This window comes from Priapulus caudatus, unplaced genomic scaffold (genome assembly GCF_000485595.1).
Source record: "Priapulus caudatus unplaced genomic scaffold, Priapulus_caudatus-5.0.1 Scaffold1566, whole genome shotgun sequence".
NCBI classification, from domain to species: Eukaryota; Metazoa; Priapulida; class Priapulimorpha; order Priapulimorphida; family Priapulidae; genus Priapulus; species Priapulus caudatus.
In genome coordinates this window covers 5,345-17,844 of record NW_014578627.1, presented here as the reverse complement: position 1 = coordinate 17,844, position 12,500 = coordinate 5,345, and the positions used below count along the sequence as shown (strand labels likewise).

At 46.0% G+C, this 12,500-nt stretch overlaps 1 protein-coding gene across 1 annotated transcript in view; it reads left to right on the top strand.

The window, feature by feature from the left end:
• LOC106817016 (calcium-activated chloride channel regulator 4A-like) overlaps positions 1–12,415 on the top strand; it is a 27,387-nt gene extending 14,972 nt beyond the window's left edge. The window contains exons 3-10 of the mRNA XM_014821662.1: positions 7,351–7,619; positions 8,011–8,188; positions 8,596–8,691; positions 8,976–9,055; positions 9,167–9,335; positions 9,913–10,032; positions 10,835–10,996; positions 11,411–12,415. Of these exons, the coding sequence (XP_014677148.1) occupies positions 7,467–7,619; positions 8,011–8,188; positions 8,596–8,691; positions 8,976–9,055; positions 9,167–9,335; positions 9,913–10,032; positions 10,835–10,996; positions 11,411–11,730 (1,278 nt within the window). The 5' untranslated portion in view covers positions 7,351–7,466 and the 3' untranslated portion in view covers positions 11,731–12,415. The remainder of the gene's footprint in view (positions 1–7,350; positions 7,620–8,010; positions 8,189–8,595; positions 8,692–8,975; positions 9,056–9,166; positions 9,336–9,912; positions 10,033–10,834; positions 10,997–11,410) is intronic.
• Positions 12,416–12,500: the final 85 nt, after the last annotated feature.

Sequence of the window (12,500 nt, the reverse complement as noted above, 5' to 3'; positions counted from 1 at the left end):
CCTGCCATCTGTTGGAAATCAGAGTAACAAAAACCAATAATCTATCCATGAGCTGACTCGTGGATCCGCGGGGAACGTGTTTTAAGCAAAATGGAACTCAGAGAAGAAGTGCAGAAGCTGCTGGATGAGGACCCCAACCTGGATGAGGACTAGGCTGACATAGTTTCATAAGTCGCCAACCCCTCACAAAGTTGTCTGAAAAGGGTTCGAGACGGGTTCGAGACACCCGCGACGACTCTGTGACTATTTTGAGAGAAAATTTGTCGCGCGGATTTTTTGAACATGTTCAAAATTCCATCGACACGAGAGCGATCGAAGCCCTGCAACTCACGCGAGGAAATTGGAAACCCCTGCGAACGTTTTGAGTCATTTAGGAATCTCCCTCGCGAATGTCGTTCGCAATTTGTCGCCAACAGTCGCAGCCCAGTGAGATACTACCTTTAGAGGCAGCCTCTTGGAGACGATGTTAACTAACACGGTGAATTTACATTAGGTCATCGTACACGAGTGGGCACACTTCCGCTGGGGTGTTTACGACGAATATCCTGTGGATGAAGACCAAAAGTGGGTGTACCTCGCTAGCGATGGCCAATATACGGGAGTACGATGCTCAAAAAGTCTTAAAGGTATGTTGTATTGAAGTCGTCAATATATAAGTATCCTTCTATCCATCTGGCTATCTCTCTACGCATCCACCATGCAGTGCGTCCGATCACGCCCACTCGCAAACGCACTCGGTTGCTCGTTCATTCGTTCGTTCGATCGTTTGTTCTTTCTTTCGTTCTTTCTTTCGTTCCGTCGATAGCTTGATCGTTCTTACTTACTTGATTGCTTTCTTACTCACATAATAGTTTTCTTTCTTTGATCTAGTCACATATATACGCAGACAAATAGACCGACGCTGCTTTGTACTTGGCAGGTCAGTTGGTGAACGTAAACACGGGAGGTACATGTTACATCGACCCGACAACCAACCAGCCGCCCCCGGAATGCCGCTGGGAGGATCAAGATGGCGGCGATCCTTCCGCATCGCTCATGTATCGGCAACACTTGAAACAAGTACGCCTATTTTCTCGTCAACACTCGTGCATAGGAAACCAGCACTTACCCGGTGCGCTGCGCTATAAATAAGGGAAATGCCAGAATATAAAGTTCATAGGTGCACACACGCACGCCTGCATGTACGCACACGTATTGCAGTTCCTAGCAACCCTATATGGATAAAGACATATTATATATATATAATCAGGGTTAATAAAGACAGTATTTGTCATTCTTAACCCCTGATATAATTATATTCCTTGATATGTAATGCGGCTTATGTGATCTCGCTGTGGCAGCTAAAAGCGTTTAATGGCTTCAACATTACAGATTGATGGCTTCTGTGATAATAATCCTGCTGAACCAAACTACCTGCACAACCCCGAGGCGGCCAACAGACAGAACGGCAACTGTGGCAGAAGGAGCGTCTGGGAGGTATATTATGGCCGACTGCAATAAAATTAAGATCGTGAGATAACACTATACAAAATGGGGGGAGGGGAACACTATCGGAGAGATTTTAGTCGTAATATTAGTCATAGTCGTACCGGTTTTTCCATGTGTTATAATAGTACTAAGCGTTAACGTATAGGGCTACGATTTTTCTGACTACAGTCACGTGCTGTACACTAGTACTAGATGCACAGGGAGAGCATTATGCGCAAGGTTGGGCTGGCTCTTTCAGGTGATGCGTGGTCACGGGGATTTCAACAATAACGCTAATCCACCTCGGCCCGATATCGAACAACCGTACCCGAAATTCAAGGTCGTGCGTGGGAAGAAGAAGCATACCGTCTTGGTCTTGGACACCTCGGGGAGCATGAACGGCGACAAATTACTCAGTCTGCGACAGGTAAGTAAGTTGCTACATTGAAATAAGGCCTTATAATATAATTATAAATAAAGAAATAGCAATATTGTAAAAACCGGTTCGTAGTTTACATACACAGAGTTTGACCAGGAACTTAGCAGTCGCGCGCTGTTATCAGTGCTGCTATAATGCAGCCCGGATAAAAACCGGTTGGTAGTTTACATACTCGGAGTTTGACCAGGAAGTTAGCAGTCGCGCGCTGTTAGCAGAAAGTGGATTCTAAATTCATGGTGTAAAGTAATGTCTTATAGCAGGTGTAAGGCACACCAGCTAAATTATAAGCAAAATAGTCAACGCATAGCTTTTTGAAAATCTCGAACTTCACTTCTGCTAGACGATCTGCAGCCCGGATATACGCGCGAAGCGCGAACAGCGCCTTTTGATATGAATTTGCTGCCCTCTATGTAGAACTATATACGCGAGGCCCTCTGGGTAGTACATAAAGCCGCATAATCGGTCAATTGAGGAGTTGTGGCGCTTGCAGAAGCCTTTCGACTCTGCACGTAGGGCGAGAATAAATCCAAATGCTCGTAATTGCAAGTGTTTTGGTCGGCGCTTTAGGTTTTCCTCTAGAAAAGCGATTTCCAATTTCTTCCATTTCACGCCCTGAAGTTATTCTCGTACATATCGCGTCCCATAGATGGCGCGACGAGGCTCTCTTCGAGGGATTTTCCACAGAATTTTTCACACCAGGAAGGGTGATTCGGCTTAGACTGCCCCGCGGTGGAGAGTTCGACACGCTGCACTAACTATAACTTTAGTGTAGCGAAAGAGACTTGGCCGATACTTCGTCCGTACCAGTCTAGCTGGAATCATGACGTGGGCTTTTAATTATCGTAGCCATGTTGGTTCTCCTCACGTTCATTGGCTAAGCCCGTTGATTGATGTTTGTTTAGACTGAGAATTCCCACTAGATGTTCTCTGGCCAAAAAACCCCGCCGCCGTGGCCTCAGCAGCAGCAGCCGTAGGCCTATGTGCTGCCACAGCAGAATCAGTGCGGGCGTCTGAAGGTCTACGAATGTTAAGAATTAACCGCGCAAAACCTTTCTGCATTTAACGTTGCGCATGTAGTATCTCACTGGGCTGCGACAGCTCGCGACTAGTTGGAGACACAAAATTGCGAGAAAATACGCAAATTAGCGACAATTTTCACTTGGAATCACACTGAATTGGAACTTACGACACGATCGCGTATGTTGCACGAATGTTGCACGAATGTCGCACGAACTCCCGGCGAAATTTGGGCCAAAAACGTTTGCATACATGTCGCGCGAATGTCGCGCGACATTCACGCTACAAAATTGCGAATTTTTTGCACTTGCGACTGTCGCGCGAGTGTCGCGCGACAGTCGCTCGAATGTCGTGCAACAGTCGCGCGACAGTTATGCGTGACAATTGAGAAATCTGGACCATATAAATACGGGGCCCCTCCCCAGTCCAGCAATCATTTTGTCATCAGACGTTAAGCGAGATGGACCTCAGCGAAGAAGTGCAGAAGCTGCTGGATGAGGACCCCAACCTGGATGAGGACCAGGCTGACATAGTTTCATAGGTCGCCAACCCTTTACAAAGTTGTCTCACATTACTCGCACTTTCTGACTCACGGAAACTAAATTGAGAAGGGTTCGAGACGGGTTCGAGACACCCGCGACGACTCTGTGACTATTTTGAGAGAAAATTTGTCGCGCGAATTTTTTGAACATGTTCAAAATTCCAGCGACACAAGAGCGAGGCTCTGCGACTCACGCGAGGAAATTGAGAACCCCTGCGAACGTTTCGAGACATTTTGGAATCTCCCTCGCGAATGCCGTTCGCAATTTGTCGCCAACAGTTGCAGCCCAGTGAGATACTACCTTTAGAGGCAGCCTCTTGGAGACGATGTTAACTAACACGGTGAATTTACATTAGGTCATCGTACACGAGTGGGCACACTTCCGCTGGGGTGTTTACGACGAATATCCTGTGGATGAAGACCAAAGGTGGGTGTACCTCGCTAGCGATGGCCAATACACGGGAGTACGATGCTCAAAAAGTCTTAAAGGTATGTTGTATTGAAGTCGTCAATATATAAGTATCCTTCTATCCATCTGGCTATCTCTCTACGCATCCACCATGCAGTTCGTCCGATCACGCCCACTCGCAAACGCACTCAGTTGCTCGTTCGTTCGTTCGTTCGTTCGTTCGTTCGTTTGTTCTTTCTTTCGTTCTTTCTTTGGTTCCGTCGATCGCTTGATCGTTCTTACTTGATTGCTTTCTTACTCACATAATATTTTTCTTTCTTTGATCTAGTCACATATATACGCAGACAAATATACCGACGCTGCTTTGTACTTGGCAGGTCAGTTGGTGAACGTAAACACGGGAGGTACATGTTACATCGATCCGACAACCAACCAGCCGCCCCCGGAATGCCGCTGGGAGGATCAAGATGGCGGCGATCCTTCCGCATCGCTCATGTATCGGCAACACTTGAAACAAGTACGCCTATTTTCTCGTCAACACTCGTGCAAAGAAAACCAGCACTTACCCGGTGCGCTGCGCTATAAATAAGGGAAATGCCAGAATAAAAAGTTCATAGGTGCACACACGCACGCCTGCATGTACGCTCACTTATTGCAGTTCCTAGCAACCCTATATGGATAAAGACATATTATATATATATAATCAGGGGTTAATAAAGACAGTATTTGTTATTCTTAACACCTGATATAATTATATTCCTTGATATGTAATGCGGCGTATGTGATGTATTGGCTCGCTGTGGCAGCTAAAAGCGTTTAATGGCTTCAACATTACAGATTGATGGCTTCTGTGATAATGATCCTGCTGAACCAGACTACCTGCACAACCCCGAGGCGGCCAACAGACAGAACGGCAACTGTGGCAGAAGGAGCGTCTGGGAGGTATATTATGGCCGACTGCAATAAAATTAAGATCGTGAGATAACACTATAAAGAAATGGCGGGGAGGGGGAACACTATCGGAGAGATTTTAGTCGTAATATGAGTCATAGTCGTACCGGTTTTTCCATGTGTTATAATAGTACTAAGCGTTATCGTATAGGGCTACGATTTTTCTAACTACAGTCACGTGCTGTAGACAATAGTACTAGATGCATAGGGAGAGCATTATGCGCAAGGTTGGGCTGGCTCTTTCAGGTGATGCGTGGTCACGGGGATTTCTACAATAACGCTAATCCACCTCGGCCCGATATCGAACAACCGTACCCGAAATTCACGGTCGTGCGTGGGACAAAGAAGCATACCGTCCTGGTCTTGGACACCTCGTCGAGCATGAACGCCGACAGATTACTCAGTCTGCGACAGGTAAGTAAGTTGCTACATTGAAATAAGGCAAATAAGGCCTTATAATATAATTATAAATAAAGAAATAGCAATATCACATTAATAATATTAATAATAATATTATTATTATTATTATTATTATTATTATTATTATTATTATTATTAAGGCACTATCGCCTTTCAAATTCGCAGCTGTTTCTAGCGAATAAGGCAATCGTCGGCAATGACTATAGTTTGGCGCTAGATGTCGCCACCATATTTACCGCAACGCTGCTGCGTGGTCAGAGCATATAAATCGACATTATATATATGCTGATTTATATGCTCTGGCGTGGTCATCCAGCATTGAGCAAGGAACTCGATTTCGTCTGCTATCGCTGTTTACAGGCATGCCGCATGTACCTGCTCGATATCGTGCGAGATGGAGAATACGTCGGCATCGTGGAGTTTTCCTCGCAAGGAAAGATCCTGGCTCCTCTGACGCAAATCAGCAACACGACCAGAGAGACTCTGGTTAACCTGCTTCCAGACGGGGCCGGAGGTGGAACCAGTATCGGTTCAGGTACACGAAACGATCTTTAGCCAACCCATTAACTTCGTAAGCTAACGCCCTCGCGGCATTCGTAGCGCTCGGGCAAATAGAAAATGCGTGCTCGTAGCATGTAAATACCCCGTGTGCATTCGCGGCGCGTTCACGTTTCTAGCGCCTTTCGCTTTACTACAATATCGAGAATGTTATAGGTACGTTCAGGAGTGAATAAGAAGCGCATTTGGTTCACTCCTACTATGCTGTCCTTATCAATGACGCTGCGGGAAGAGATTCCACTGCGTGTAGTCGCCAGGCGGCTTGATGAGTTCGCATCACATAACCATTAGTTCCTCTTCAACATAGAGCTCTAACGTTCGCGTAACATTTCTTTTACACAAAGTGTTATCGGATGGACAACCTTCATGTTGCTCTGCTTAGATTTAATTCGGTGGGTCGGAGAAAATTACCCAATGTCGCACGCAGTCATCCATTCTTCGTCTAGATAACATCCTTTATATCACCATATTTTGCAGCTAATTATTGTTAGCAAATAACGCTCCGTCAAGGCCACACAGTAATTAGGTATAATAAAGAGCGCGTGCTTACTCGCTTCGAATCTACTTCGGTTGTTCGTTGACGACGTCAGAATTGTCCTCGATTCTATTTTAAAATGAGAAATTTCTCGCCCAGGTCTGCTGGAAGGCATCGACGTTTTATCGTCCCTGGATTCGCAGGCGATTCAGCCAGACGGCCAATATATCCTGTTAGTGACGGACGGAGAGGAGACGTCAACACCGTACATTGCCGCCGTGAAACCAGATGTAATAGACCGCCTGATGAGAGCGTCTGTGCAAATCAAGGGGATGGAGACGCTATATAGTTATCGGCGCTGTATCGTAGAAGACCAAGAATAATCCGCGATGAACATTCGCACGGCGCGTATTACTTAACCGAGTATTCGTGAACAACAACAATAACGCGGTTGGGAGATGATGATCACGACGATGATATTCATATAAATACACGAAGTCAATGCATGAAAGCAGGAACCGTTATGAAATGTTTTTTTCTGGCTTTTCATTATTCGCAGTTGATCAGTAAAGGGATCACCGTCGACTCTGTTGCCATAAGTACGTCAGCGGATCACGACCTTGAAGCTCTTTCGACTGACACAGGCGGCTTGATTTCTTCTACAGCGAGGCTACTGACCTAACGCCCTCAACCAAGCGCTTCTACAGATAGGATCTAGGGAGCCAGTACGCAATAATTAAACAAAATTACCTGATAGAGATGTTCCTGTGTATGCCTGCGAGCGTAGGTGCGTGCGTAAACATGTGTGTGTCTGTGCGAGTGTACAACATAGGGTAGGGTTGTAGGGTAAGGTTTAGGGTCAAGTTTAGTGTTAGGTAAGGGTTAGAGTTAGGGTTAGAGTTATATTAGGGTTAGGCAGGCAGCACGACTATGCAATATCACTTGGTTTATAGATAAAACCTATGTCGCATCTACGATTGACATGGCCGCTATAGCCGAGATTCTATGCCATGGTCGGTGTCGACGAACTAACAGGTTCTCTTGCGGTGATCACGTGCGCGTTTTTACAACAGGTACAAAAGACCTTCCTGTGCAAGTTCTCAGCGAGAGCGATCAGGTATCGGGAACTACTAGGTCCACGATCTCCTATACGTTCTTCATCGATGCCTCGATCGGGAAACGTACGGAGATGTCGATCACGTACAATGGCGCCAGCAGTCCGCCCGTCAAGGTCACGCTGATGCATCCGAATGGCAACGTGACGGACGAGGACAGCGTCGACGAATACTTCGTCGACACCGTGTTTCAATCAGTCAACATCATGCTGGAGGGAATTGCAGCGGTAAGTACGATCCGTATACGCGACAGTTTGGACCTGGGGCCCGTTGTCAGAAACAAAATTAGTCATAACATTAGTTTTAACATTGACATTAGTCGTTAATGCTAGCTTAGCGTTAACATTAGCATTAATTTTTTAATTCGATTACAACCCGTGACATCCCCCCCCCCCATCACGAGAATTCCACGCTACAGAGTGAGTTATGATCGCGTTAGCTCGATGACAGCGACTGTTAACATGACTAGAATCTTATACCCACGTATTAGCTTGTATGAGACACATGCACGCACGCATACGCGGATATACACACGCATATTTTATACGTTCTGCATCTATGTCCGGGGTGACTCAGAATTCGATCGTATATCGCCAATGGCTCCCGTATGCTCTTCAGGTGGGGAAGTATGACCTCACCGTCATTAACACAGTGACAGGCAGCAGAAAGATTCAGATAACTGCCACGTCGTACACAGTCGAAGAGGCATCCTACCCCCATCGCAGCGGAGCAAAGTGGCGAAGCAACGAAATAAAACCGCCCGAGAAACAAGCACTCTACGTGGCTGTTACGAAAGGTAGGTGTGTTGGTTTGAGCGTTAGCGGATGAGGTGATAATACTGATGCGAGAGAGTCCGTTCACATGCGAGCGTGCAGGTGTTCCTGTGAAAGTGCTAGTGTCATGTAGTCTGTGCGTGCGTGCGTATGTGTGCGTAGGTGGGTATATATGCGCGTGCGGTTGTGTGTGCGCCTGCGTGTGTGTGCGTGTGCGTGCTTTAATATTTCTTTATAAATGTGTGCGCGTACGCGCGTGAACGCTTCGCTGTGAATGTGTGCGCGCGTGCGTGCATGAATCCTTCGCTGTGAACGTGTGCGCGCGTGCGTGCATCGCTGCTTCACAGAATGTGTAATAGTGAATCATTTTTCTGTGAGCACGTGTAATTATCTTGACGATGATTTTTTTTTTCGCCACGAACGTGGGTAGGTTACAATCCTGTTATCAATGCTCGCGTCATTGCCTACATAGACAGGCCATCGTCAACTACTGCCTTTGAGCTGGTCGTGTCGGACAATGGCGCAGGTACGTACGTCCAACAACTGAACGTCGAAAAAATTAGTCAGACTTTCTGCTCTACATGTTTTCTTACAGATAGTGTATTTATAATGCTATATATATATTATGCTATGTATTATAATCCTATATATAACCCAAATCGTACACGAGCAGCCAGCGTTATAATATGTAGAGTAATGAGTGAAAAGTAATGATATCGAATATTGAGGGGTTTGAGATATTCTTTGAAGGCATCATGTTTAACTTCAGGGCACGAATACATGAGGTGATTGTCATTTCGAATTTTTCAGGAGCCGATGTAAATAAGGACGATGGAATATATTCTGCATTTGTGACCGATTATACACAAGATGGCCGATACAGTGTGTCTGTATGTATCAATGCCATCTTTCTTATAAGTTATATAACTATATATATGTTTTTCTCTATGAAATCTAAGCAGGTACTCGTGTAGGGAAGCTGATTGTTACCGTATTCATAGGTGACAGTCGATAATGAAGGGGTCGACACAACCATAGCTACGGACAGTTTGGTTGGACGGGGGGCAGCACGCATCAAAGCTAGTAAGGGACGAGCGGCGCAGGAATCGACTGGTGACTTTCAGCGTATCACCAATGGTGGCACCTTCACGTTATCGTCGTACGATGAAAGTACGTGACATCACCTATACGCAATACGCTGCGATCTAACAGCTATATCTGAGCAATTGTTGGCTTTCGCGCGTTTTCTGTCGTGCAAAACGAATTCGGAGTGGGCCTGCTAGTTATTCTCACCCGTAGATCCCTCGCGGAGCATATGTTACCGTATAGATATCATATAAACAGGATTGTCATAATATAGATATGACACTGCTATATTATGACCCTAGTATGACACTCCTGATATAAACATAATGTATTATATGATAATTATGCGTTGTCGTAGAAACATCTCGTGATGAAACTTTTTATCCGGGCAGCTGGTGACACTCTGCGGATGCAAAACAATAGAAACGAAATCACTGATCATGATGTAGTATCGAATAAAATGTTTAATTAACAGTTGGCCGAGTATATTCGAGCTGTGAAAACCTTGCAGTTAGTTCATAAGCCCAGCGAACATCGTACCCACACAGTGTGTGTTCAATTAGTCACAGCATGATAAATGAAAGCCACTAAACGGTAGATAAAACACAATAATATCTTTTCGTGTAGAATGGAAGATTACAATACGCATAATTTACCGCAGATACGAACTACTATCCACCGAATGACGTCATGGATCTTCTCGTGACGAGTATCGACAAGGTAGCGAAAACAGTAACGTTGGAGTGGACGGCTCCCGGTGCAGATCTCGACGTTGGAAACGGTGAGTAGTAAGGTCAACCACAAGCAGCATGCAGGACGATACGATTATGATGACTGTCCTTCACCCCCTATCGATATTCTACCGGGTCACCACTAACACGTAAATTATATACTATTGGGAGACCTGTCATGCATTGCTGTGGTGCTGGGTTTGGTAACTAGTAGACATGACGCACATCACGGCCAATAGGCGGCCGCATGCCCATAATGATAAAAATAGCACTCACACACACACGTTACGGCACACGCCACGCACATGCACATGCAAACGCACACGCCAACACGCACACGCAACACGCACACGCCACACGCACACTCATAACGCAAACGCATACCCACACCACATTGTTACCACATGCAAACGCACACGCAACACGCACACGCACATGCACACTCACACGCACACGCACACGCACACAACGCGCGCGCACACGCACACACACACACGCGCACAGCCACGCACACGCCACACGCACACGCACACCCGCACACGCACACGACACGCACACGCCCACACGCACCCCCCCCACACACACCACACTCACACACACACACACACACACACACACACACACACATACATACACGCACGCACACACACACACACACACACACACACACACACACACACACACACACACACACACACACACACACACACACACACACACCTACATATACGCACACAACGGTTACGCGTGCCGACATGTTCGGTGTCCCGTGTCGGTACACTGGCCTACGCTGTGTGGTGCGACCATTATAATTACACGCTGCGCTGCTACAACATGCCTCGATCTTCACAGCATCCAGGTACGACATCATCACGAGTGAAAACTTCACAGCGTTGACGCTCGACCCTGAATCGCAGACGCTGGTTAACGAATCCGAGGTTATAGAGGGAGACCTGAACGCTCCTCTACCATCTGGATCGCTGGAGCATTACGTTGTCAAGATTCTAATGAAAGGTAAACATCGTGACAGCGAGTTGATGGATCGGACACGTCCGCATTAGCCTACATGTGATACTAGACACTCGTTTATTAGCCTACTTTTGCTACTAGAGAACTACTACCGCTGTGGCTTGCACGACGCAGCTGTTGCATGCTAAAGCTCTAGACTTCTCGCGAGGACTATATCAACATCAAGATTATTATGACCGCAGTCGCGGACGATTCTCAACCGAAACCGAAGTATGTCCCCCTCTAAAATCCCCCGTTTCATCATCTCTGCATGATGTTGACGATAATGTCGATTATTACCCGCGTTTGATCGCAAAACGTAAGGTCATCATCAACGCCCATGTTTCCCCCGCGACGCTTTAACCGTGCAGTAATAAATGTTTCGGTGTTTATAAAGAGCGCTCGTTGATTATTCTGCAGAGGATTCTTCTGCGTCGACGATCGTATGGATAACCTTGAGAGCTCACGACGACAGGGGCGGCGTCAGCGTCATTTCGAACCTCGTATCGGCGACCTTCAAAAATTTTCCTGAGGAGGAGGAGAAGGAGGAGGATGAGACGAAGTTGGGAATGATATTGGGCATCACGTTCGGTGTCCTCGCCGCGCTGATCATCGCTGCAATCGTCATCTACTGCTTGTGCAAGAGCTCTGGGACGTCGCAGGAGGTCACAACCACCATGGAGATGAAGCAGGCTGATGAAGAGAGTCCTGCATACGACAACCCAATCTACAAACCATAGTCAGTAGAAGACACCGCGGATGAAAGATATGACCAGCCAGAAAAGCTGGAGGGTCGACCGATTCGTCTTTCTTTTTCTCTTTTGTTATGTGTATTCAACTAAACGAGTATATTAAATCCAATCGAATAATTTACAAGTTCACGTTACTTAGTGACGTTACGTTTTAAATAGATGAGTGAACATGGGGTGTATATTCTGAAAAGGCAAGTAGCAACCGGTTACTAGTATAATCGCGTGAGTTAACTAAACAGGCAGGCGGGCAGACAAACGTTACTGGCTGTAAAGCGGATTGAAATATGAGGACCGTTTTCATTGAAACGGAAACCGTCCATTTCTACCGGTAGATGTCGCCTAGATACGAGTATTTTTCACGCGCTACAATCGAAAGCTCTAAACTAGAAGAGGAAAAGATAGCTGAACGACGCTTTACACGTAACATTTAATTTTTTTTAAACGCCATTTCAAAAGAGCACTCCACAGCAGGAGCTAAAAGCTGCTGGCGATTTTTACCGTTGTTTGCTTATGTCCAGCTAACGAACGAAATCAGGGACGGTACTGGTGGCAATAAGCGTGCCTGGGAAGCCAGCAGTATTATATAGGAAATAAACTGTCGATCGAGGTACCAGGTGTGATGAATGCAGCGTAGTTATTTATGGCTCGAAACTAAATGATCCGTTTATCACACTGTAACATGACGGACTCAACTTTTTATATGTATATATATATATATATATATATATATATATATATATATAAGTAAGACGACAGAC